The sequence below is a fragment of the Aythya marila genome, assembly GCF_965140915.1.
Source record: "Aythya marila genome assembly, chromosome: 20".
NCBI classification, from domain to species: domain Eukaryota; kingdom Metazoa; phylum Chordata; class Aves; order Anseriformes; family Anatidae; genus Aythya; species Aythya marila.
In genome coordinates, this window is record NC_139061.1 from 374,758 (window position 1) to 400,729 (window position 25,972).

Sequence of the window (25,972 nt, forward strand, 5' to 3'; positions counted from 1 at the left end):
CGCCGCGGTACCCGGATGGGCGGGGAGAGGGGGCGCGCCTCGATTGGCCGCGGCGGGGAGGGGCGGGAGGGGACCGGGGCACAAAATGGAGGCCCGCTCCCTGCCCCTTACATAACGCGACCTCTCACCTTGCGCGCGGCGCAAGGCAGCGTGCTGCGCCGAGGGGGTGGGGCGAGGCGGCGCGATTGGCGGGCGAGCTAGCCAATCGGAAGCCGGCCTCTCCGGCGGCCCGCCAGTAGGCTCTCAGAGCCGCGGGGGGCGGGGGCGGGCCGCGCGGCGCGGGGTGGGCAGGTTCGGGTGCGCGCGGCGAGGCCGGGCCTGCCGCCCGCCCGCCCGGGAGGGGGAGGGGAATCTCCCGCCATTTTTCAATCCTCCCGCCCGGTGCCGCCGCCGCACGGATCCGCCGGCCCCAGCCGGGGCCTGTCTCGCCGCGCCATGGCGCCACTGCTGGGCCGCAAGCCCTTCCCGCTGGCTAAGCCGCTGCCGGCGGGGGAGCCGGGGGAGCGGTTCATCATCCCGCACACGCAGGAGGCCTTCCGCACCCGCGAGTATCCCCACGGCCGAGGGGGGGGGGAGGAGGCGGCCCGGACAGCCCCGGGGCGGCGTCGCTGTCACCCGCCGGCGGCTCCGGGACGGCCGCGCGAGCGGCGTCAGCGCCGGGTGGGCGCGGGCCCGGCCTCCGCGGCCGTCCCGGGCCTCCTGGGGAGGGCCCGTGCGAGACGGCGGCGGGGCCGAGCCCGGGGCCGCGCCGAACGAAGCCGGGCCGAGAGGCGGAGGCCGCCGGTATCCGCTGGGCGGCCCCGGCCTCTTCTTCGGCGCTGGCGCGGGCGGGCCGGGGCTCCTGGCGGGCTTCTCCCCGCTTCGCAGGCGGCTAAAAGCGGGCGAACGACGGGCTGAAGGGGCCCGGGAGCAGCCTCGTGCACGCCGCGTCTCGAGACAGCCCCGGGCAGGGCGGAAGCCTCCCGGTGGGTGCCGCAGGCGGGCTCCTGCCTGCCCGGAGCAGGCGCCGTGCTCTGGAGGAGAGCTGTGGGGTCTGCGTCCTGCGGGCGGGGAGGGGGGGCGGGCGGAGGGACCGGGGGCTCCCGCACGGGAGGGAATGAGGCAGTGGCGGAAGCAACCTGCCCGCGGGCAGCCGGGGGGCTTCAGCTCCAACGGGAGGGGTTTCTTCAGGGCCGCCTTCGCGAGACAAGCGGCTCTTTGGGTTCCGTGGAAGCGGGCGCGCGTCGCTCTTCGGGAGGCAGGAAGTGGACGTGGGCAAGGCAGATAACTGACGGGAGCTGTGCGGCTGCGTGGGCAGCGTTAGCGTTTGGGCCCTGTGCCGGGCTGAGGGGGCAGGACTTCTGCGCCGTAACCTACAGACCGCTGCCTCAGGAGCCTGGTTTGTTGCTTGTGTGATATGGCTTAGAATCTGAGGAACTGAGAACCGAAGGAAGGACTGAAACCATGGCAGAAATGCATAAATAAAGAAATGTACCTCAGAGATCTTGTTGGCGTGCAAGACGCAGGGATTCGAGCACTTACACAGACCCTCCTGGCATTGGGGATGTAAGAGTGTCGTGTTACTTCAGCACGAAGAAGAGAATGCAAAAGCCCCTAGGAAGGATTAGCTCGCTTTTGAAGAGGAAATGCATATATGAGTGCAAATAGGCATTATTAATGCAGTCTGACCAATAAAATTCACTCAGTAAAATTGAGTGTTTGATACAAGGTAGATACGTGCTTTTTAAAAGTACTGTAAATTCAAATATATTCCACTTGAAACCAAACAGCATACTATGTTTGTGTAAACAAACTGAAAGGAGCTCAGTCTTCCAACTGGCCAGGCAGAGGCAGACCTGTTCTCTTCCTCTTCATGGAACTATCAGTGGTCAAAAATAAGAGTTTAATTCTAATTACTGCTGTTGTAGATGTTGCTTTAAGGTTCACCTGCGATGTAGGAATAGCTCAGAGGTGTTTAGGGGCACCTTATGAGAACACCAGTCTGTTAGCATGGCTCTTGTGGATCGATGAGCAGGTGTAGGACATGTTTCTCTGGACACTTGGATGGTATTAGCCTTAAAAAAGAAATGATGTTTTCTCTCTCCTGGGAGAGGATGCTGGTAGCTGCAGGGTCAGAAGGAAAGAAAGCACGTGCAAGCACAGAGGTCCTACAGAGATGCTCTTCTGTTGGAGAAAGTACTACATGGAATGCAGTGGGAGGCTGACAGCCTAGCCTGTTCTAGAAAGTTCGTGTTGCCAGACATATCAAGAAGCTAAAAAGAGAAACTAAGTTATGTTAGGTTTCTATCTTACTTTGTTGCCTATGTGTATAATACAAGCTAGGCAAAAAGTGGAACAGAAAATTGCAAATGAGTCAATAGGCTGAAGGGAGATGTTACCTAAGGAAGATTGGAGGTTTTTTTTTTGTCACTTCTGTTGACCCTGGATAGCCACAAAAGCCATTCATTTGCACTAGCTTGCAGAGAGGGCTGTACTGGAGCCTTTACCCAGAACAGCTCTTGGTGTGGGTAGTGCCAGGGCCTGGCAGAATGTGATTGCCTGACCTTTTTCCACCTTGAAAAGCAATTGATCAGCTCTTGCCCTTAAGGTTTGCAGGCTCTTACACTGCACAGCTATGAATGCAGTATTTGAAAGACACAAACTTTAAGAATCTTTAAGATTTGCGGCTGTAGATTAGGTTGAATAAGAACGGAAATGGGGGTATTGTGTGGTAAATGTGAGGGAAGACGTCTGTCCTGTGGGCAAGGGTTAAGAAAGTGTCTAAAAGCAGTGGGCAGATGGATAGACTAGTCATCAGAGCTCAGATATTTATTTGTCTGTGAAGTTTATTTCTAGTTTTACATGGCTTTCTTCTCTAGCTAAGTCCCCTGGAAATCTTTTAAGAGCAACTGTGCTGTGTAGAGTCCCTTGCATGCTAGAGAAGCCTTGTGTTTCAGAGTGAGACTTGTTCATTGTGTGGGGATGGATGAATCACAGAATGGTCAGAAATAGGCTCCTTATGGCTCGAGCTCTGTAGGATCTACTCTGAGATCATGTGAGGTATGAAGCAAATAAATTATCCCTGCTTCAAGTATGGGACAGTCTTGTCCTGTTTATTTCATGTGTGCACCAGGGAAGGTGAACTGTCTGTGGTGCGTGTACAGTGAGTTTGATGTCTATCAAAATCCAGAATTCATGCTGTTGACACCAGGCGATCTCTTCCATTAATGTGTGGAACTGCTGTAGTGTGTTCTGTTGTGCTGGCCATAGTTGGGAAAACTCCTTTGCTAGTTCAAGAGAAGACACAGTTTGGAGAGCTCATTGACCAGGGCTGGCAAGATGGACTGTTCCAGCCAAAGCTTTCCTTCAGTGACTCTTGGGAAGCTGTATTCTTCTCCCCAGGCAAAAGTTTGCTGTGATTGCACACATCTATCTTTAGTTTATGGGTGTGTACAGTGAACTGCAGAGAAAACATGAAGAATTGGACTCCATTGTAGTTTACATCTTGACGTGTAATATCAGAAAATTAAAATCTGGATGAAAGGTGGCAGCACCAAAACATGGTCATGTCATGCTCTGCAATTGTGTGAAAACTTTGTCTCCCATCCACTTTGTAAATGTACTTCCTGGTAAGTTTGCCTCTGGCTGTTACATGTGGAAACAATTATGATACTGTAAAGCTATTTTGGAGTTGATACTAATTTATATGAGAGTATCACTAATCTGGGAAGGAACAAACTTTGTATCTGTTTAATAGTCTTCTTGTGTACTTTTAAGCATTTTTCTTTAAAATGGTCCATTGTTTTTAATTTAGATTTGTTTTCTGACTTTTAACATCGAAGTCATGTCAGGAGGATAAAAAAAGGAATGTGATTTGTTAACTGTTGCACAGTGGGTAGTCATCAGTATTAATGTATTACAGCTTTCTGGGGAATGTTCACAAGTAGCTTTTTTCCGGGTTTTTTAGTTAGCATGCTGGGGGGTTGTGGCAAAAGCAGTTCCAACTGTGCTCTTGGTAGAAAGATGGGGTGGTTGTGGCATATCAGTGAGCCCTTGCTTGTAGCCCTATACCAGATCTGTTGTACAGTTTGAAATAGGTTGGGTTTGTTTCCAGTCTGAGTTGAAAGGACAAACAGCACTTGTGTAGTGGAAAGTTTGAGCTACAGCAAACTGCAAAAACGTTGTCCTGCTGTTCATCTTTGTGCTCACCCCAGGATTTAAAAGTAGAACCTGACTTGAGAGGCTTCAAGCAGAGCACAAAGGAAGGATGAGGATTGTGGCCGTGAGTCTTGAGCGCTGGTTAAAGAATGTGGCCAGGGGTCAATGTTAGATGAGAGCTGACCAGCTGCAGGTGGAATTAAATTGCATTTTGAGGGACAGAGTTGAACTGGACAGGGGAATTGCTGTACCTGCCACTTTTAAATTCAGCGTTGATATGAGAAAAATGAGTTGTAGTATGGTGGGATTTCACATGTTTTCATAAGTATGTACAGGCAGAATGCTTAGGGAAAATCCTTGTGAGCCTTCCTGTTAATATGGGAGATGGCGTTAGGTAAAGCAATACATACATTTCAAGTATATATCAACTGGAGATGAGCATTTTTTTTTTGTTCTCCTTGCTGGGAGGATTACTTATCTCCTCACAGGGGCATAGAATGTTTTTAAGTGCAGGAAGTAGAACATTATTTCTCACTTATCTCAAACATTTCTTCATAGTTAGTTAGAATACTGAAAGCTTATTAAGGCAGTGTGGTGAACCCTTAATAAGGGTATTTTTCCTTTAGTGTTCGTGCTAGGCAGCTGCAAGTCTTTGGTAGTGTCCATGGATATGTCTAAGGAAATCCATGGGAGAGGGAAGGTGGCTTGCTGAAGGAAACTGAAGACCAATGTTGTTTGTATGTTCAGATTCCTGTCTATGATGAGGATTGAATTTGCTTTTGACTTCTGCTTCTTGTGGGAAAGGCATAGGAAAGAACAACATTATGACTTCAATTTAGTCATTATTAGAATCTCCAATTGCTGTAAATACAAGTAGGACTCCTGGCTTCTGGTTAGATTTTTTTTTCAGCTTGATATTGTTACTGAAGCTTACTAAAATCACACTTCTGGCCTGGTCAGCATCTCTTGCAATGAGCTGCTCTAAGCTGTGCTTTCTCCTTGCCTCCTGCCACTGCCCCAGTGCTTTGTGTCCTGCAGCCCCAGGCTGCTGCCTGGGCTGAGAAACAGGTACCCTCAGCTGTGATAAAGGCTGAGGAAACTCAGGTGCTTTTGAAACTTCACAGTTGAGAGGGATAAGAAATAGCCAGAGGACTCAAAGCTTAGTTGGATGATGCCTTGTCTAATGCAAATTCATCTGCCAAGGAGCAGGAAACACTCCAAGAAGGGCTGTTGGGGAAATGGGGGATTTTTCAGATTTAAGACGTGTTCTGGGCAGACAGAGTGCTGTCAGCAGTGGCAGTGCTGTGTTTTGGTATTCTTGTATAGCTCTGGTTGATGTAGCTATAATGTGCCTGTCAGTGTTTTCAGAGTAGCATCTGTGCCTTATGTCCAAGAAAACTGGTTTCATTGGAATTGCAACTCGCCTTCCTAATACAAATCTCTTTTTAAAACCACCAACTACAACAAAACTTTAGCTGAGTCATGCTAAAATTTTTTGACAAAGTGTACACAAAGCACAAAGCATGGCTTGCTGTGATTGGTGGCTCTGCCTTCGCAGGAGAGTGGAGCAATCTGCATGCTCCCACAGCAGCTCACTTGTAATTAGCACTTGTGCTGCAGTGGGCCGAGCCTCTGTAGTTGTTACATGTATGCTTTGAGCTCTTTGTTTGCTTTCTGCTGGAAAATGCACCAAAGGAGAAGAGAGAGAGAGAGAGACTTTTTTTTTTTTTTTTTTTTTTGCCCCTCTGTTATAATTTCTTTGCTTTCCAATGATAATTTAAATACACATCAAACTAAACAGGCTGCCACAGGGTAAATTGTTAAGAATTTACACTGTATTAGCTTTTCTGACAATTTTGCCTAGACAGTCCACAGGAAGTATGAAGTAGCTTATCTGGTTTTACTGACAGATAACTACCTCTTAGGTGGAATGAATAAAGCATAGGCAGAGATGCTTATAACAGAGTAGCTAATGCTGTATTTCATATGAGTGTCTGCACTACAGCAACTCACCTGTGCAACTATTAAACTTAATGGGCAGAATAACTTAACTTTGAGGCTGGTTGTGGTATAGGAAGCAGGAGATGATGATGAAGATACTAATGTTGTGCTAACCCAGGAGGTTGCCTTTGTTGGAAACTACGGCAAACATGGCCTTCCTTGTGACTTCAGTTTCAAGGCTTCTGTTTTGTTTTTTTTTTTTCTCCCCAAAAGACTGGGGATACTGGGTAGACCACTAGTTTGCATCTGAAGTTTATAATATCACCCTAAAGCATTGGAGTGGTAGTTCACCAACAGTTACTCTCAGGCAATTAGTGATGGTTCATCTATGCTTCCTGCATCTGCCTGTGATGTTGGTGCTGCTTTCCAATGAATCAGACTGGAATAGCTGAAAACTTAGCAAAACCAAGAAGTGCTTAATGGTACGTATTTCCCTGGAGCATTTCAGCTGAACCAATGGTGGTGTGCCACCTTCTGTATGCCAGCACAGAAGAGGACAGACATTTCAGCTGCAGAAAGTTTGAAAGGGTCCTGGTCTAATAACCTATCAGATTTAGTGCAGCATCTCCGTGGTAGATGCAGAGTCAAACCTTACCTTTAGTCTTTGTGCACTCAAATAGAAAGAGTTTAATTGAATTAGATCGTCTTGTGCTACACCGGCTATGCTTTCTACTGCATAAATCCTGTTTTCCTGAGCTGCTACTGCTACAGAGAATATGAAGCGCGGTTGGAGAGATACAGTGAGCGAATATGGACATGCAAAAGCACAGGAAGCAGCCAGCTGACGCACAAAGAAGCTTGGGAGGAGGAGCAGGAAGTTGCTGAGCTGTAAGTACCAGTGAAAAAATTGGTATGTGTCTGTCTTAGGGGCAAAAGAGAGGACTTAGAAATGAGATATGATTGCTAGTTTTTGAAGTAGGTAACTTTTTACTGGCTTTGGCTATATCTGGGGATTCTGGAGTTAAAAGCAAAATCCAAATTTGATGCCATTGCTAATGCAGTTGAGTAATGTACTTCTGTGCTGTATCTTGGTATTACTTGAACTAAAATAGTTCAGCATATGCTACTTGATGAATTTTAGAGTTCCTTGAGTAATGGAAATTCTTCAGAGGGGGAAAAAACAATTTAAAAATAAGTTTTTGGAATTTCACATCAGTGAGCTCCACAGCTGTAATTATTTTTGGCACATCTGTATTGGAATCACTCATTGTACTAAATGCAGCTACTTTGGAGTAAGCATTTGGGGATCTACTCTATTTGAAATGATAAATAACAAAGGGATAACAGCAAGCATAATTAATCAATTCAGACCACCATTGTTCTTCCTTGCTGGTGTGTCCATGACCTCCCCCTCTAGTGCACGGCATAGGCCCTGAATCCTTGGTTGAGATCCATGGTGACCCTTGCCGTAAGAGAATTCTCTTGAAAGGTGTAAGCTGTTGGCTGAACTAACATACATAATGTATTTTGTGCATATCAAACTGTAGGAATAATGCCTATCAAACTGTAGGAATAATGCCAGGCAAATGGTATGTTTCTCTCTTCTGTGAACTGATGACTTGGATTTCTGTAACTTTTTTGTTTCCCCGGATTTAAACCGGGCATACTGTAAGCATATGAGAGGAAAATTGAGAGGAAAGTTTCAGCTGCATCTCTTTCATGAAGAATCCAAGTTTCTGACTGGCAAAATAGTTAATAGCTTCAGTTTGAGGAGAAATTTTAAGTTTTATCCATTAGTTAAGTTTAAACGCATCCGTAAAGGCAACAAACAAAAATCACTTTTCCTAATAGTCCTAATGTTGATGAGGCTTGAAGTACTACTGTCACCCATCCTTCCTCACAAATGTTCCTGCCTGTGAGGAGGGTGTGCAGCTGACTAGTGTCATGTCCTGTTGGGTAGTGACATTTAATTGGTTGTGCACTTCTGAAAACATTTGAAAAATGGAACATAAATGAAAAATGTATCAATAACATTTAGCTGTAGTCTCTTGAAATGTGTGTGTGGGAAACATCCTATGAAGTGAAATTTTGGACTTGTCTCTCTGAAACAGGATTAAAAGCTTCCTAGGTGGTTTATGGGCTGCTGATAGGAAAAAAAAAAAAAGCTTGCAAAATGGATAAATTTGTTCATGGCAGTTGCAGAACAGCAAATACAGCAGAGAAAGCTAAAAGGGCTCTGGAAAAGTGGAGTATCTTGTTCATTCTTACAGTAACTTGAAATAGATTTTATTTTTGCAATATTTGCAGAGCCAAAAATCTTTATGCAATATACTTCTCAGCACTCCTATCAATTAACTGAACTGACTTGATCCTTTAGTAAGTAAATTAGTCAAGTGAACTTGTAAGTCTTCTCTCTTCTTTAAATGAAAAAGCTTTAAGATCTTGCCATGGCATGAAACACACAAGACATTTTTCTCTGGAAAGATAACTTGATTGTGTAAGCCTAGACCTGCCTTCTTTCCTGCATTAGGAGTGTGTAAGCCCAGCGTTTGGGAAGAAAGAAAAGCTCAGTGTTCATTAGCATCATCTTACTGTTGGAAACAAAAACCTTGAAGTAACAAGTCCCAGAATAATGACAAGTTTTTGGTATACGTTCCCCATTTAATTGGGAGGCAGTAATAACCAGCAAGAAAGTCAGTGCTACTCTTCCCAGAATTTTTCAGTGTTTCTTCTGGGAAGGACAAGCACAATTAGTATTGTCATGCCAATTGACACTTTGGAGAGTGCAGATGGGGAGGGCATGAAAAAGCCTTTCTGTCTTTGCATTCCAGTGTGGCATTTGCCTAAAACATTGTCCTAGCTGTAAGCATTCCTGGAATTGCAAAACTGGAGGTTACTTTGCATTTTGGCCTTTCTTCCTTGAATAATGAAAGCTTCTTACCTCCTTGCTCAGCTTGAAGGAGGAGTTCCCCATCTGGTATGAGAAACTGGTACTGGAAATAGTCCACCACAACACTGTGTCTTTGGAAAAGTTGGTGGATGCAGCTTGGCTGGAGATCATGACAAAATTTGCAGTGGGAGAAGAGTGTGACTTTGAGGTAAGCATCCATTTTCAATTTTTTCCCGTGCTTTTGCACAGAACTAATTTTGTATATCTAAAGGCAGAGGTGGGTAAGAATACGTGTACTGGGTCTGGCTGGAATGTTAACTTTCCCGGCAGCAGCCCATACAGTGCCGTACTCTGCACTTGTAGCTGGAACAGCAGTGTTATCACACCAGTGTTGTGTCTACTGCTGAGCAGCAGTGGCACAGCATCGGGCCTTTCTCTAAACCTCCTAGGGGGTGGGCAAAAAGTGAGGAGAGAAACATCACTAGGGCAGCTGACCTAAACCAATCAAAGGGATATTCCATACCATGTGATGTCACACTCAGCAATAAAAGGTGGAAACAGGAAGAGGAGGGTAGGGGTGGGCTCTCATTGGGAAAACGTCGGTCCTCCTCTCGAACACCGGCTACGTGCGTTGAGGCCCTGCTTCAAGGACGTGGTCAATCATCGCTCATTTGTGGGAAGTAGAGAGTAATTTCTTTCCTCTGGACTTCCATATAGCCTTCATTTATTTTATTTGTTTGTTTTCCTCCCTTCTTTTTATTTTTTTCCCTTTCCCCCTCCCTTTTCCCCTTCCCCTTTTTTATTTCCCCTTAGTTAAATTGTTTAGTTCATAATAATCTTTATTTAATTATTATTATTATTTCCCTTTAATTAAATTATCCTTATCTCAACCTGTGAGTTGTTCTTTGCTTTACTTCTCCCCCTCCTCATCTAAAAGAGGGGGAGTGAGAGAGCGGTTGTGGGGTTTAGCTGCCCAGCACGGTAAAATCACCACAATATGTTAGCCACATGCAGTATCAGAAAGATGGTGAGATTTTTTTTTTGGAATCCTAGTGACATCACCTGCTTTTGAATGTGAAACAGTTCTATGATAGAACAGAAGCACACAGATGACCCATACAAATGTCATGAGAAAAAGGAGTGACTTTTTTTGGGGGGATGGGGGAGCAGAACGGGGACACAACAGCTTTGTTTTATAGTTTAAACATGCAATGGTCTTTGTGTATGTATTTCATTATATGTAAAATACATTTATATTTTAATTACCAGTCGTTTAAAATTATAATCTGCTGTAATCTTTTCACATAACATGTCCTCAGAAGGAGTGATAGTCTTAAACTGATGTACCTTGAGGACAACTGCTTAGAAATATCTAACGATACTCTAGTAATTAGAAAAATTCCTCCAGAACTATGATCAATAGGGAAAACTCAAACTTATTAAAAGTAAGGAAAATTACTATTAAAAAAAAGTTCTGTTTTCAATTTTGTTTAGGATATATTCTTTCATTTGTAGCTACAAAGGTAGTACACATTCATTTTGCCTACATACTCCTTCCTTAGGTTGAGAAAGCAACATAATTAAATGCTGAAGAAACTAGTGGGTTGGCAGGTTTCTCTCTTTTTTTTATTTTTTAAGCAATTTGTACAGAGCTGCCAGATAGGAATAGTAGAAAGAAATCCTGTAGTTGTTTCATGACAGGGATAATAAGCTTCTCTCATCAAGTGTTTGGCCAAACTGCAGATTACAATTACTTTTTTTGGTGTGGGATTTGTTGGGTTTCATTTATTTTTTTTCCCATAATGTTAAAGGTTGTTAGTTCATGTGTCTTGCTCAGATTCAGTTTTCATTAATATTTTGTTGCAGGTTGGTAAGGAGAAAATGTTGCCTGTGAAAGTTGTGAAAATACATCCCTTGGAGAAAACTGATGAAGAGACCTCTGAAAAGAAGTCTGATGGAGCTTGTGATTCCCCGTCCAGTGATAAAGAGAACTCCAGCCAGGCAGCCCAGGACAATCAGAAGGAATCCATCCTAAAAGAAGATGACAATAGAAGGGAAAGTATGAGTAAGTAGTAAGGCAGCATGACAACAAGTCATAATGAGATAACAACTAGAAATGAGTATTTCAATTCATATACATTGTGAATCTGGGCTGTGAAAGCTGTATGTGATATTTAAACAGTATTACGTAATCAAAATCCTGAGATTTTCATTGTTAATGGTGAAGCTTCAGCGGCATCAGTGCTGTTGGCTTTCAACTGTTCTTGTTGGTTTTAAAGCAGAAAACGTATTGTGGTTCTAAGGTGTAAGTACAGAATGCTATGCATGAAATGTATAAAGATTTGAAAATACAACAAGCATTAAAAAAGAGGAGGAAAAATCCTCAGCAAAAGTTTGTGCAGCTGAAAAAAGCTAGAAAAAATTTAGCTGCAACATACCTTTGAATGCAATCCTTTGAACAAACATCTCTGATTCTAAAGGTTGTTGTTTTGCAATCAGAGACAAGCTCTCATTTTCTTTCATGTCCTAAGTTGACATAAAAAAACCAAAAGTGTTTTATTTTGGTTCTCCCCATTCCAATGTTCAAATGCTGAGTCAAAATTCATGCAGAAAAATGCATAGTAAACTTTTTTCAAAAGGTTCAGGATAAAGCATGCTATGAAATAGCATTTCCCATTTTCATCTGTTCCTCCTTGCTGCAGAAAAAGTAGTTGTCTAAGGCTTTTCTTGTCTCTGACAAGGTTCTCTGGAAAGAAAAAACAAATTAATGTCCTTTCTAACTTTTTTTAAAATGGAATTATAAGACTCTTTAACAAAGGTATGAAAAAGTGTGCTTAAAAATAAGAGACCCCACAGCATAGCTGTAATCTGGATAGCTTAATTTTAAAGGCACATAAATGTATCAAGCTGCTTACATTTGCAAGTTGCCACCCAGCATCTGAGAATATGTATAGCTTATATTGTATAGCCTCCTTTAATACATAGAAGAGAGAACTTAGAAAGTAGCCCAGCAAGCTAACAGCAAAGTCAGGAGTAGAATACAAGTTGTCCCAAGTTTAGTAATTTCCAACTGTTTCTGATTTGTACTGGAAAAAGTTACAACAATCTGGCCCTTTGAAAACATAGGAGTGCTTGGAGAGGGATGGGTACATGTTTGTTTATTTTTGTTGTTGTTCAGTGATACTGAACAACATGACTATTGAACATAATAGTCATGGGAAGTAGCTCTTATTTTAAGAATGTTCAAACTTGCAGCAGCATTTCTGGGCTTGGATGTCTTGCAAAGAGTACCATCATGTTCTGTTCTGTGGCATGCAGTGCTCTAACCAGCTGTGTTCAGCTGTAGCCTTACTGAAGTTGCCATTAGAGCCCTCTGAGAAGCAGTGTAGCACCTTGACTGCAAGAATATTGGAGGAATAGGTATTCTTTTTTCAGGCTGTGACTCAGCTGATTATCTGACCTCTCTTCAGCTGCCTCTCTTTAAATTGGGACTGTCCTTCCCTTTCTGTAGAAGATAAACCTCAAAATTTTCAAATCAATGATGCTAGTCAAGTTGTAACATAATTAGTAGAAGTAGTAAGTACTTTTTTTAAACTCTTGTTTAAAAATAGTCTAAGTTTCTTTTGTGCATAGACTTTAATAAAAAGGATGTGTTATTGCTAAAACTTTTATATCCTGGGTTATAACAGAACATGATTAATAGGAGGAAATTCTTTCCAAAATCTGGAGATTGTTACAATAACTATATAGCATTTGTTAAACTTGTACAGCATACTGCAGCACTATTGCTTTCATTTGGTGGGCCTGGAATTGCAGGGGTCAGGAGGCTGTATACAGTATCTGGGGGTGACCTAGTCACACATACTTTGACTTTTTCTTTCTAACACGTTACATCCTTGACTGCTGTTGATACCTGATGAGGTCACTAAACAAGGGTGTGTGTTTAGATGTAGTAACAGCATAACTGCATGGTGTAAGAGATGTATCTTTCCATGCACACACAAGGGGGCAGAGTTAACCTTATCATTCCTAGTAATACATATATCAAAATTGAAGGTTTTGTTGAAGGAGGAAATGTGCAGAGAAAGAACTCGGGTTGCTTTGTATAGGAGATTATTGTGCTTCAGAAGTTAATAATAATAAGCCCTTACACCAGAATTACTGTATCAGATGTGGAGTATGAAGTAGCTTTGTATCTTTAGTTTAGTACCTTTAGGGAGAGTGATCTGGAAAATCTGCAGAAGCAAGAAGAAAGGCTAGATTTTCCTGAACACGGATAGTGAGCTGCTGAAGTCAGGTTCTGCAGCTTGAGCTCTATGTAGAGCTAATACAGCTTTTGAAAATCCCAAATAATTGATGAATAGGAGGAGACGCCAGATGTTTTATGAGATTCCAGTATGTAAGCCTTATTACAGTACAATGAAACAAAAGAATTACTTGACATATGCATTTTATAAAAATAACTTTAGGAAGGAGTGTGTAGTGATGTTCTAGCCCCCCTTTCCTACTCTTCTTCCCACCTTTAGATTTCCGGGGGTGTTTGATGGACTTCAATATAGATATTCCTAGTTCTAGAATCTAGAAAGTAAATCACTGAAGGAGAGGTCACTTACAGGCCTATTGCAGAGGGAGCAGTGTAATCAGGGCTAAGCAACACATTTTTAATTCTTAAATATAAACCTAGCATGCATGGTACACACATCCAGCAAAGATAACATTCAGCCACTTAAGACATTGAAGCAGATCTCTAAAAGCAGATCTTTTACAGAGTTTGAAGTGTCTTGTATGCAATTTCAATTGTGTTGTTGAGCAGAAAAATATTTTAGTATTTTTGGACTTACTGAGACTTTTAATACAAATGTGGAACAACAGCTGATAGAAGTCATGTCTTAGCCTGATCTGTGATGAAAGTACTAGTCTATTTTCATGCATGCTACTACTGTTAGAAAATTCAGGGTTTTAATTCTGTTTTTGCTTTTTTTAAAAAAAAAAAAAACAAAACATCCATGATTGCAACAGAGAATTTCGTGTGTTATCTGAAATGTATCAATAATGCAGAAAGTAACTACACATGTATATGGTGCAGGGGAGCCCATGGCATCTGTGATCTGTTACCTAGCCAAGAGTCCTTGTTTTGGAAGAGATGTGTGGCAAAAATTGGCTTTACACCATGTAAACTATAATGTTGCTGGAGTTCAAATGCTGTAGGGCTTAATAATATTACAACAATATACAAATTTAAAAATCTAACTCTACATCTAGGAATTTACAACTTGTATTCTATGTATAATTAATAGATAATTTTCTCATCTATCATGCTTGCTTTAGGGTTTTCTTTGAGTCATAACCACAAAAACATTTGGGGATTGCTTTTTTCAGTAAGCTTGGATTTTGTCTTGGCAAGGAGATTTGATTTTGTATTCCTTCAGTCATGTCTGTCTTGAGAATTAAAAAAATATATATAGTTGTATAAATATACTTATAAGCTAGTTTAGCTGAAGATTTTATGCACAGGAGCATATATATAACTGGAAGTCACTTAATGGCTATGAAAATGAAATGGTACTAAAAATTGCTTCAATTTGAAGTTGGTAATTCCTACAGGAAAATTATTTCAAATGTGGCATGGCAGATGCAACTAGGGCTCTCAGCCGCAACTTGCTAAGATTGCTCCTTACATTATGAAGCTTATCTTTTCTTTGTAAGCTTCATAAAACTCCTCTCCCTCCCTGTAGGTAGTTGCAGCTTGCCTTCTGTAAAGAGATGCATTAAAAACATTAAAGTGGTTAAGCTGCTTGATGAAGCTTGTTGTCTTCTGTTTCAGACCTGTTTAAGGACTTCTTTCCCAGCCTGTGTCTTCAGGATGTGTCTAGAAACCAGTTGGGGATTTTTTTTCCTTATGCTATATTTATCCAAACACTGTATGGGTGATGTGGGGGGTGTCCAGTCCCAGTTATGATCCTGATTCTTGTTTTTATCTAATTCTAAGACACTTAATGTCTTGTCTTTTTTTGTCAGATGATCGAGCACGTAGGTCTCCTCGGAAGCTTCCCACTTCTTTGAAGAAGGAGGAAAGAAAGTGGGTTCCACCTAAATTCCTGCCACACAAATATGATGTCAAGCTGAAAAATGAAGACAAGGTGAGATGACTGCTTGAATCTTTTCTGTTACACAGTGAACATGCAAGCTTAATTAAATAACCATTATGTGTACGCAGCACAATGTAGTAGTACTTTCTGATGGAATTGAGGTATTGGAAGCAAGATGGCTGTGGTTTTCAGCAAGGCTGACTAGCCTTACTGTTGCTATGTGTAATTTCATTTTGTGTATGAAGGCACCTGACAATCCCCTGGTACCACACAGGGAAGCTGAGTCACAGTGCTTCATTAGTTTTGAGTCATTGCTGTTGACTAGCTGATCTCTGGTCAGGCTGTTAATGAAACTTGGTGAGAGGTAGGCTGCTGATAATTGAGTGGGAGTTGCTGCTTTTCTCTGACTGTACCTCTTTGAGCATCCTGCACTTCAGGAAGCTTTGTGTAGCTGCAGCACTGCTGAGTGCTTTGTCATCACTTTGCTAATTTGACAGAGAGGCAAAGCTGACCTCAGTGAGTACTGCTTGCAGACATATTCCTCTGGTATCAGGAAAAAAATCAAAACAAAATAAACACTCGTGTAAAAGCTTCTAAGTTAGTAGCAAACACATGCTACATGCTGGGGAAGGTCAGAGACTTTCATTGCTGCCAAGTAAAGTGATGGGCTTTGGCAAGAAGTATGAAACAAACTAATGTTTTTGATGCTTTTTGTCTAACTGAATCCTCAATCTCTATTATGCATCTCAGTTCTGCAAGTTCTGTCTGTTTTGTTTTGAATATTTGTAAGAGTTTCAAAAGAGTGGAGTGGAGAGTTTGTGGATGTGAAGCAGTGTAACAGCCCACGCTCCTTTTAGTGATATGACTAAATCTATATCTATAATGTGTCTAGAAGTTTAATGTTAACATCCTGTCTCTTTATCTCCAAGATCATTAGCAACGTACCAGCAGATAGCTTAGTCCGTACAGAACGTCCTCCCAACAAGGAGATCCTGAGGTACTTCATCCGGCATAATGCTCTACGGGCTGGCACAGGCGAGAATGCCCCATGGGTAGTAGAGGATGACTTAGTGAAGAAATATTCTCTCCCTAGTAAATTTAGTGACTTCTTGCTTGACCCACATAAGGTAAGAATTCCTAAAAGTATCTCCTGTGTTTAAGAGTGGGGAATGAGTGAGAAAGTGGCCCTGGCCAAGACTTCAGTGTGCTGGTTCGCTTTTGGTGCTCCTAGAGACATGCAGAGCAGGAACATCCGCTCTTTTGATCATTAACCTTTTATCCCTAAGGTGACACAGCTTGAATTTCTGAAACAATGGTTCACATTGAAAATTTGAGTCATGTACTGAGACTTGACTTTTCCTAACTCTTTCAGCAACAATTTGCATTACTTGTCTGTAAGTAGTGACAAGATTCCTGGTCTAAGACAAACAGAAGATCTATATTCCTTACCTGGTAAATATGAATTATTGCCCAATTTTCTTAATTACAGTGGAAGAGCTGAATATGTTTTACTTGGTACTTAGTGTTTTTTATGGTGCTGGACTGAGAAATGGCACATCTCAAATCTTGTACTGAATACTGAGTATTTTGGTGTTTTTCTTTTCCAGTCCACTGTAATGACTAGCCAAATCTACTGTTAGCTAAGTAAATGTAGTATCACGAAATCTTCTGTTTACCTTTGGTGTAGAAAACACTAATTATTGTTCTAGTAAATTCACTTTTTCATGGACTCAGTCTTCATCAAGCTTTATTCTAAAACAGAACCAGAAACATTTGCTATATTTTTCTTCCTTATCAGGAGGATACTACCCTTTTCAAGCAAGCTTCTGTGGGCTCTTTTAAAATGCTGTAAATGTGCTTAAAGAGAAAAAGAAATTACTCGTATTGCAGCAAGGGTAAATAAAGCTCACAGATTTCAGGTCACTGTCTTGCTAGAAATTAAAACGCTTGCTGATGGCCTACAGTCTTTTACTGAGCACACTGATAGAGGCATATTTTTGGTATAAGGAAAAATACACAACTGTAACATCTGTGTGACTTACAGAATTCCTTAGCTTTGTGTTTAAGGATGGCACTTTCTGTAGTTTTTTCCCCTTGGCACAGAGATTGAATTTACATTGAATTTTAAACACCAAGAAGTGATTGGAGAATTTATTAATCCAAAGTTAGTGTTCTAGCAAAATAACTTCGTATAAGTGACAGTTTAGATTTACAACATATACTGTATATTAATATTTGTTTGTAATTATGATAATTCCAATTAATATTGGTTGCTTTCAGATTAAGTAATTCTCTTCAGCAGAGAATTAAACACAATTTTTGTAGAATGAAGTAATGCAGATGCTGGATTCAGCTTGGGTGCTGTCTTCAGTTAAAAAAACAAAAAATCTCTAAACAGCTAATGAGGACTTAAATTGGCATAAGACATTCAAGAGAACATTCAGAGGCCAGCAAATCTGATTTTCTTTGGCAGGCTTAACTTGATCACATCTGTTCTTACGTAAATACTTCTTAGGTGCTTGCATCTTTAGCTGTGCTTACCACTGCAGATTTTTTTTCTTGCTGAGTAATTCTAACTTTTCAGCTTCTGTTTTCTGATAATTTTATCCATATCTTAAAGGTAATATTCTTATAAGTGTCTTACGTCTTTTTCACTTCTTCAAATGAGTTGGTATTCTGATTCCTGAAACTGAATTGAGATGCTGAAATCAGTCTGTTTGGCTTTATGTTAAACTGTTCTGTGTTAAAAGTATGCTGTCAGGTAGGTCATTTCAAAAGCTTAAAAACAATCAGATATTCAATTACATTAAATCAGAATTCTTTCTTTCTTCTTGCTTTCATTACAGACCTCATATTTAAAAAGCAATGAAAATGCAGATCTTGAAACTTTCAGGCAGTTCAGAGACAAGTCTCTGAATTTCTGTTGCCCATCACATCTGTGCTCCGTCAGTTTCCATCTGGATGGAGACATGGGTGGGGTCCAGGACTGAACCCTACAGGACCTGCTAAGAAATCTCTTTGAGCAGAGGAATAGTTCTTTGAAATTGTCAGCATTTCCCAACAAACCCTCTCCCCACAACCTTTTAAGTAGAAACACAGTGGTTTAATGCAATGCAGTAAGAAATATTGAAAATACTTTTTTTAGTATTACATTTTATGAAGTCAAATGGTAACTTTCTGGAATGAGCTAATAACCTCATAAGCAACCTAGTGAATGAAGCCTATTGAAAGCTACTGCAGAAGTCTTCGTTACCATTAAAATATTGAGTGCTACTTGTTCATGGAAGGGAAAAATGTAACGAATCTAGATGACCTTTACATACCTTGAAATATTAATATAAAATCTTTAATTTTAGTATATGACACTCAACACCTCAACCAAGAGGAAGAGCTCTGGATCACCTGACAGAAAACCTTCCAAGAAATCCAAAACTGATGGTACATCTCTGGGTCAGCCACTGAGCCCTACTCTGTGGTGTCATGTGCACCTGGAGAAATCTATTATTGGCTCTCCACTGAAGGTGAAAAATTCTAAGAACTCAAAATGTCCCAAAGAGGAGTTGGAAGAGGTGATGAAAATCATGTCACCTGGTAAACTTGGTTCTAACTTTCACATTCCAAAGAGGAGCCGACTGGGAAAGGGCAGCAACAAATCCTTGGACAAAAAGCAGAGAGGCAAAAGGGTTTTAAATGGGCAGAAAACATCAGGGAAATCAAAGTCTCCTAGGAAAGGTTTGAAGACCCCTAAGATGAAAATGAAGCAAATGACACTCCTAGACATGGCTAAAGGTACTACTAAGATGTCCAGGGCTCCCAGGAATTCTGGAGGCACCCCTAGGTCTTCAGGGAAACCCCAGAAGCATCTGCCTCCTGCAGCACTCCATCTCATTGCCTATTACAAAGAAAACAAAGACCGGGAAGACAAAAAAAGTGCACTTTCCTGTATCATCTCCAAAACAGCCAGGTTACTCTCAAACGAGGATCGTGCCCGTCTCCCTGAGGATTTACGAGGACTAGTACAGAAACGCTATGAGCTTCTAGAACATAGGAAGAAATGGGCCACCATGACAGAAGAGCAGCGCAAGGAGTATCTGAAGAAGAAAAGGGAAAAGCTGAAAGAGAAACTGAAGGAGAGAGCAAAAGAGCGGAAAGAGAAGGAGATGAAGGAAAAACTGGAAAAACAGAAAAGATTTGAGGACCAAGATCTCAAAGGGAAGAACTTGCCCACTTTTAAGCTGGTTGATACTCCAGAAGGACTTCCTAATACACTCTTTGGGGATGTTGCTATGGTGGTGGAATTCTTGAGCTGTTACTCAGGTTTATTGATGCCAGATGCTCAATATCCCATTACAGCAGTTTCCCTGATGGAAGCGCTTTGCGCAGAAAAGGGAGGCTTCCTTTATTTGAACCGGGTACTGGTCATTCTTCTGCAGACCCTGCTGCAGGATGAGATTGCTGAAGATTATGCTGAGCTGGGAATGAAGCTTTCTGAAATACCGCTTACATTGCATTCTGCATCTGAGTTGGTCCGCCTTTGCTTACGCAAGTCAGATGTACAAGAGGAAAGTGAGGTCTCAGATAATGTAGATGAAAGCAAGGATTCGGCAACTTTTGAGGATAATGAAGTACAGGATGAATTTTTGGAGAAGCTGGAGACTTCTGAGTTCTTTGAGTTGACTCCTGAAGAGAAATTACAGATACTCGGAGCTCTCTGCCACCGGATTCTAATGACTTATTCAGTGCAGGACCATGTGGAGGCCAAGCAGCAGACGTCAGCTGAGCTGTGGAAGGAGCGCTTAGCTATCTTGAAGGAAGAAAATGACAAGAAGAGAGCAGAAAAACAGAAACGGAAAGAAATGGTGGCCAAAAGCAAGGAGAATGGGAAAGATGAGAATGCAATGGGAAGAAATGAAAAGAAAAAAAATGAAATGGTAAAAATAGAGCATCGGGTAGAAATAGAAGCTGATGATATGATCAGTGCTGTGAAAAGCAGACGCCTTCTTGCCATCCAAGCCAAGAAAGAGAGAGAGCAACAAGAAAGACAAATGAGAGGTAAGAAAAATAGAGGAGAGAGTAGAACATTTGTGTGTTGTGGAGTAGGGGAGAATAAATTAGTGGCAAAATCATCAGTCTGTTTCCAAAAGCATTAGCTGCTTTTAAGAGATTAGCTTACAGAAGTATAGTTCAGCTACTGTAGGACTTTATTACTGACATGTTGGGAGAAGTTATAGGTGTTTGTATGGTGGCTCAAAATCTGGAATGTTAAAAAGTAATAATTGATTTTAGTATTCTGTATTTGTGTATCTTCTGAATAGTACCTTTCTAATTCTGTCAGGCTAGGGAAGGATGGAGTACAGAAACTGCTTTGGGGGCAGAAAACAAAAAAAGGTATATATCCATGTTCAAGCAGCTTCTGACTCAGGTTATGTTATATATAACATATATGCTATGTTATATATACTAGGAGATGTTTCCTGCCTAAAAGTTAGTTCCCACAGTTCTGCTGGCCCTGCTGCTCTGCACATTGTCAGGTTGATGCTAGCAGGCTTCTCCTGGGACATGGGTAACAAATTTCAGCTTACGTTTTTTTCACTTTATACAACTCCATAACTAATTCTTTAAATACAAACCATTAACTGAAAACCTCTGTAGATCATCAGTTGCAATACCAAACTTTGAATATCTCTGTGTATGTAGTGGTGTATTGAATGTGTATGCTAAGGTGTACTGATTATGAAACACTAATGGAATTGCACCTCAGGGTACAGCTTCTTTGGTTTGTAAATGGGGGTACAGAGCAGGTGGAAGTAAACAGCATAGGCAGTCTATGTTATAAGACAGACCCTCAGACAGCTGAGGGACAAAGATTTTGCATGGAGCTTGGCTTACATGACTTAGCTAGAATCTGTGAGTATTTGTTCTAGGCAGACAAGAATAGATAAATAACAGAATAACCTGAGGCTCCTAAGGAAGTAACCGTGCCTTGCATTGAAAGTAATTAGACTTTTCAGATCTTCTAAGTGACGTAAGTCTTAGAAGTATAATAATTTCAACAGAATCAATGAGTCTCAGTAATAATGATAAAATGAGGTAACTGTTCACATGACTTCTCTAAAGGGAAGTCAGCAGATAATTCAGTAGATGCTTGCTCGCTTGTGCTACATCTTGTACAGCTTCTACCACATATTAGTTTCTGTCTAGGAGCCTCTTGTTAATATTCAATGTAAGGAATTTCACTGCTCTGGCTTGAACTCTTTTGCCCAGATCACAGACATTCTGAATATTCTCTTTTCTATGAGCAAACTCTTTTTTTCTGGCAGACAAGGAAGGAAGGATTCAGCCTTTCATTAAGGTTTGAATTCCTATTGCTTAATTTCCACACAACAAACCCTAACATTTTATCTGTTAAGCAGTTGCTAATCAGGCATTAAGGTACCATCAAAGTACCAAAGATCTTGGTTTATGTTGATGCAGCCCTAGTTTGGGCTGCAAAGCTAGCAGCTCTGAGCTAGCCTGTAAGGACTTCAGACTTAGGGGCTGGTGCAATTACAGTTTGTGGAAAAACAAATCCTGATAACCACGGTGAGAGCTGTCTCTTGTGGCTTTTTGTGGCCTGTGTGAGTGTATCAGCTTTTGCACCATTTCAGCTGCATTTACTTTTTAATAATGATAATATCTCTGGGGAAAGTAAAAGAGCAGTTGAGACAACACTTACAGTGCAGTGGTTTAGCTGGTGGGTGGGTGTGTATGTATTGCAGTCAGAGGTGTCTTTGTCACCACTCACATCCATAAAACTGAGTGCTAACTACTTTCAAGTTAAGCCTATGAAGATTGTGGCCAGTATTACCAAGATATTCTCAGCTTTAAAAAAACACTAGTATAAAAAAGCATAAATATATTTTTGTTCTTTCTTTGCTTAAAATAAGTCAATACATAACTTCCTGTATTGATAATGTGATTAATATCTGTACTTTCTTCTTAATAGTAGAAGTCAAGTCACTTCCATTTCCATGTTACCCCAGCACTAACTAATTGTTTTTTACTTTATCACTACATGATAAAGCAATATCTCCTGTACAGTCTGTTGAAGGAAAATGGAGAGCTGGAATTTTACACAGCTAACAAAGCCTGCTAGAGATGAAAGGACAGAAACTAGCTTGCGATCACAAATTAAAATTTGTGGAGCCCTTTTAATTTGATTTTCACAGAACATTAGGGATTGGAAGGGACCTTGAAAGATCACCTGGTCTGATCCCCCTGCCAGAGCAGGAACACCTATATCATGTCGCACAAGAACATGTCCAGGTGGGTTTCTAAAGTCTTCAGAGAAGGAGACTCCCTGGGCAGACTGTTCCAGTGCTCTGTCCCCTTCGCCATGAAAAAGTTTCGTCTCATATTTAAGCAGAACCTCCTGTGTTCTGGCTTGCATCCATTGCCCCTTGTCCTACGACTGGATGTCACCTAGAAGAGCCTGGCCCCATCCTCCTGACACTCCCCCTTTATGTATTTATAAACATTAATAAGGTCACCCCTCAGTCTCCTCTTCTCCAAGGTAAAGAGACCCAGCTCCCTCAGCCTTTCCTCCTAAGGGAGATGCTCCACTCCCTTAATCATCCTTGTGGCTCTGTGCTGCTCTCAAGCAGTTCCCTGCCCTTCTTCAACTGAGGGGCCCAGAACTGGACACAATGTTCCAGATGTAGTCTCATCAGGGCAGAGTAGAGGGGGAGGAGAACTTATCTCAACCTACTAATCACAGCCCTTCTGATACACCCCAGGATGCTATTGGCCTTCTTGGCCACAAGGGCATAGTGCAGGCTTATGGTCATCTGGCAGTCCACCAGGACCCCCAGGTGCTATCCCCCCTTCACTGCTTTCCAGCAGGGCAGTCCCCAACTTATACTGGTTTCTGGGGTTGTTCTTGCCCAGATGTGGGGCTCTACATTTCCCCTCATTAAACTTCATTAAATTTCTTCCTGCCCAACTCTCCAGCCTGTCTGTCCTGCTGGATGGCAGCACAGCCTTCCAGCATGTCAGCCACTCCTTCCAGTTTAGTGTCATTAGCAAACCTGCTGACAGCGCACTCCAGTCCCTCAACCAAGTCATTAATGAATATATTGAATCATAGAATCATAGAATACACTGAGTTGGAAGGGACCCTTAAGGATCATCAAGTCCAACTCTTGACACCGCACAGGTCTACCCAAAAGTTCAGACCATGTGACTAAGTGCACAGTCCAATCTCTTCTTAAATTCAGACAGGCTCGGTGCAGTGACCACTTCCCTGGGGAGCCTGTTCCAGTGTGCAACCACCCTCTCTGTGAAGAACCCCATCCTGATGTCAAGCCTAAATTTCCCCTGCCTCAGCTTAACCCCGTTCCCGCGGGTCCTGTCACTGGTGTTAATGGAGAAAAGGTCTCCTGCCTCTCGACACCCCCTTTCGAGGAAGTTGTAGACTGTGATGAGGTCTCCCCTCAGCCTCCTCTTCTCCAGGCTGAACAGGCCCAGTGACCTCAGCTGTTCTTCGTACGTCTTCCCTCCAGGCCTTTCACCATCTTTGTAGCCCTCCTCTGGACACTCTCCAACAGTTTCATGTCCTTTTTATACTGTGGTGCCCAGAACTGCACACAGTACTCGAGGTGAGGCCACACCAGTGCAGAGTAGAGCGGGACAATCACCTCCCTTGACCTACTAGTGATGCCGTGCTTGATGCACCCCAGGACACGGTTGGCCCTCCTGGCTGCCAGGGCACACTGCTGGCTCATATTCAACTTGCTGTCTACCACGACCCCCAGATCCCTCTCTGTGGGGCTGCTCTCCAGCGTCTCATCACCCAGTCTGTACGTGCAGCCAGGGTTTCCCCGTCCCAAGTGCAGGACCCGGCACTTGCTCTTATTGAACTTCATGTGGTTGGTGATCGCCCAGCTCTCCAACCTATCCAGATCGCTCTGCAAGGCCTTTCCACCCTCATTCGAGTCCACAACTCCTCCAAGTTTGGTGTCATCAGCAAACTTGCTCAAAATACATTCTATTCCTACATCCAGATCGTTTATAAAAATATTGAAAAGTACCGGCCCTAAAATGGAGCCTTGAGGGACCCCACTGGTGACTGGTTTTGAGTAGCACTGGTCCCAGTACTGACCCTTGAGGGATACAGACTAGACTCCGTCCCATTGACCACAACTCTTTGGCTTCTTTCTTTGAAGCAGTTCACAGTCCCCCTTACTACCTGATCATCCAGATAACATATAGTCAGTTTAGCTGTGAGGTTGCTGTGGGAGACGGTATCACAAGCTTTACTGAAATCAAGATAGACCATGTCCACTGCTTTACCATCATCTATCCATGTGGTTACTCTTCGTAAAAGATTATCAGGTTGGTCAAGTACCACTTGCCCTTGATAAAGCTATGTTGACTGCCCCCAATGACCCTTTTATCCTTAATATGCCTAGAGACAACGCCAAGCATGAGTTGTTCCATCATCTTTCCAGGAATGGAGGTGAGGCTGACCAGTCTGTAGTTACCTGGATCCTTCTTCTTGTCCTTTTTGAAGACCAGAGTGACATTTGCTTTCCTCCAGTTCTCAGGCACCTCTACCATTTCCCACAACTTACCAAAGATGATGGAGAGTGGCCTAGCAATGACTTCAGCCAGCTCCCTCAGCACCTGTTGGTGCATCCCATCAGGACCCATGGATTTATGGATGTCTGGCTTGCTTAATTTGTCCTTAACCCAGTCCTCATCAACAAAGGCAAATTCCTCCTCGGAAGAAGCAGTCCTTGAATGCTAACCAACTATCTTGGGTCCTGGTACCTTCAAGTACCTTGTCTCATGGGATTTCCCCTACCAACTGCTTGAAAAGACCCTACTGAAGTCCAGGGTTGTGATTCTGCTTGGTATTCTACTCCTGCAACGTGAGATCCTGAACTGCACCATCTTGTGGTTGCTGCAACCAAGGCTGCCCTCAACCTTCACTGCTTCAGCCAGCCCCTCCTTGTTAGTGAGGACAAGATCCAGCAGTGCTCGTCTCCTAGTTGGCACATCTGCCGCTTGCATCAGGAAATTATCATTGATACAGTGAAAGAACCTCCTGGATGGTGGATGGCCGGCTGAGTAGGCCTTCCAGCAAATGTCAGGGTAGCTGAAATCCCCCATGACAACCAGGGCCTGTGATTGTGAGGCTGCTATCAGCTGCCTGTAGAAGGCCTCATCACCTTCCTCATCTGGTAGCCTGTAACAGACACCCACAACAGACAACAGTATCGCCCGTTCCAGCTTGTCCTTTAATTTTCACCCACAGACTCTCAACTCACTCCTCATCCGCCCCTGCACAGTACTCAATACAATGTAGTTGCTCTCTTATGTAAAGAGCAACTCCACTACCTCACCTTGCTGGCCTTTCTTTCTGAGCAGGACTCTTTCACCAACCATCCCAAGGCCTTGAACTCTTTCTTCATTCCCCTCAGACTACAGGACGCAGCTTCCTCCCAACCTGTCTGGAAGATCAGTCTGTGGAGCACACCAGGTTGGGGAATGTCCTGGTGATAGCCATGATCTGGGCTCCAGGTAGACTGCAGACTTCCCTGTGATAAGAATCAACTCTGCATATTGGTCCCTCTGTTCCTCTCAGAAGTGAATCTCCTACTACGATTACCCTTTCTTTCTTTTTGGAGCTAGTCTTGGTCTTGAGGCATGGTGTCAACTGCCTCTTCCTACATGACCTCATAAGTGGGCCTTCTACCATGTCCTTGCCTACCTCTCCTTCAAGATCAAGGGCCTCAAACCTATTACAGAGGGGCACCTGGGGAAGCGAGGCAGGTAGGGAGGGGGGTTGCCTGTGGCACTGAACTGGGACTCGCTTCCAGCCCTTCTGTCTTTTTGGTCTTCTCCCTCTGCCTGACAGGGTGGGGGCTCCACT

At 42.7% G+C, this 25,972-nt stretch overlaps 1 protein-coding gene across 2 annotated transcripts in view; it reads left to right on the plus strand.

The window, feature by feature from the left end:
* Positions 1–294: 294 nt before the first annotated feature.
* Positions 295–25,972, plus strand: part of BAZ1B (bromodomain adjacent to zinc finger domain 1B) — a 53,570-nt gene continuing 27,892 nt past the window's right edge. The window contains exons 1-7 of one of the 2 annotated variants that reach the window (XM_082776517.1): positions 295–548; positions 6,850–6,966; positions 9,032–9,176; positions 10,835–11,033; positions 14,987–15,108; positions 15,987–16,184; positions 18,414–20,109. In XM_082776517.1, the coding sequence (XP_082632643.1) occupies positions 436–548; positions 6,850–6,966; positions 9,032–9,176; positions 10,835–11,033; positions 14,987–15,108; positions 15,987–16,184; positions 18,414–20,109 (2,590 nt within the window). In that variant the 5' untranslated portion in view covers positions 295–435. The remainder of the gene's footprint in view (positions 549–6,849; positions 6,967–9,031; positions 9,177–10,834; positions 11,034–14,986; positions 15,109–15,986; positions 16,185–18,413; positions 20,110–25,972) is intronic. The other variant, XM_082776516.1, reaches the window with a different exon arrangement.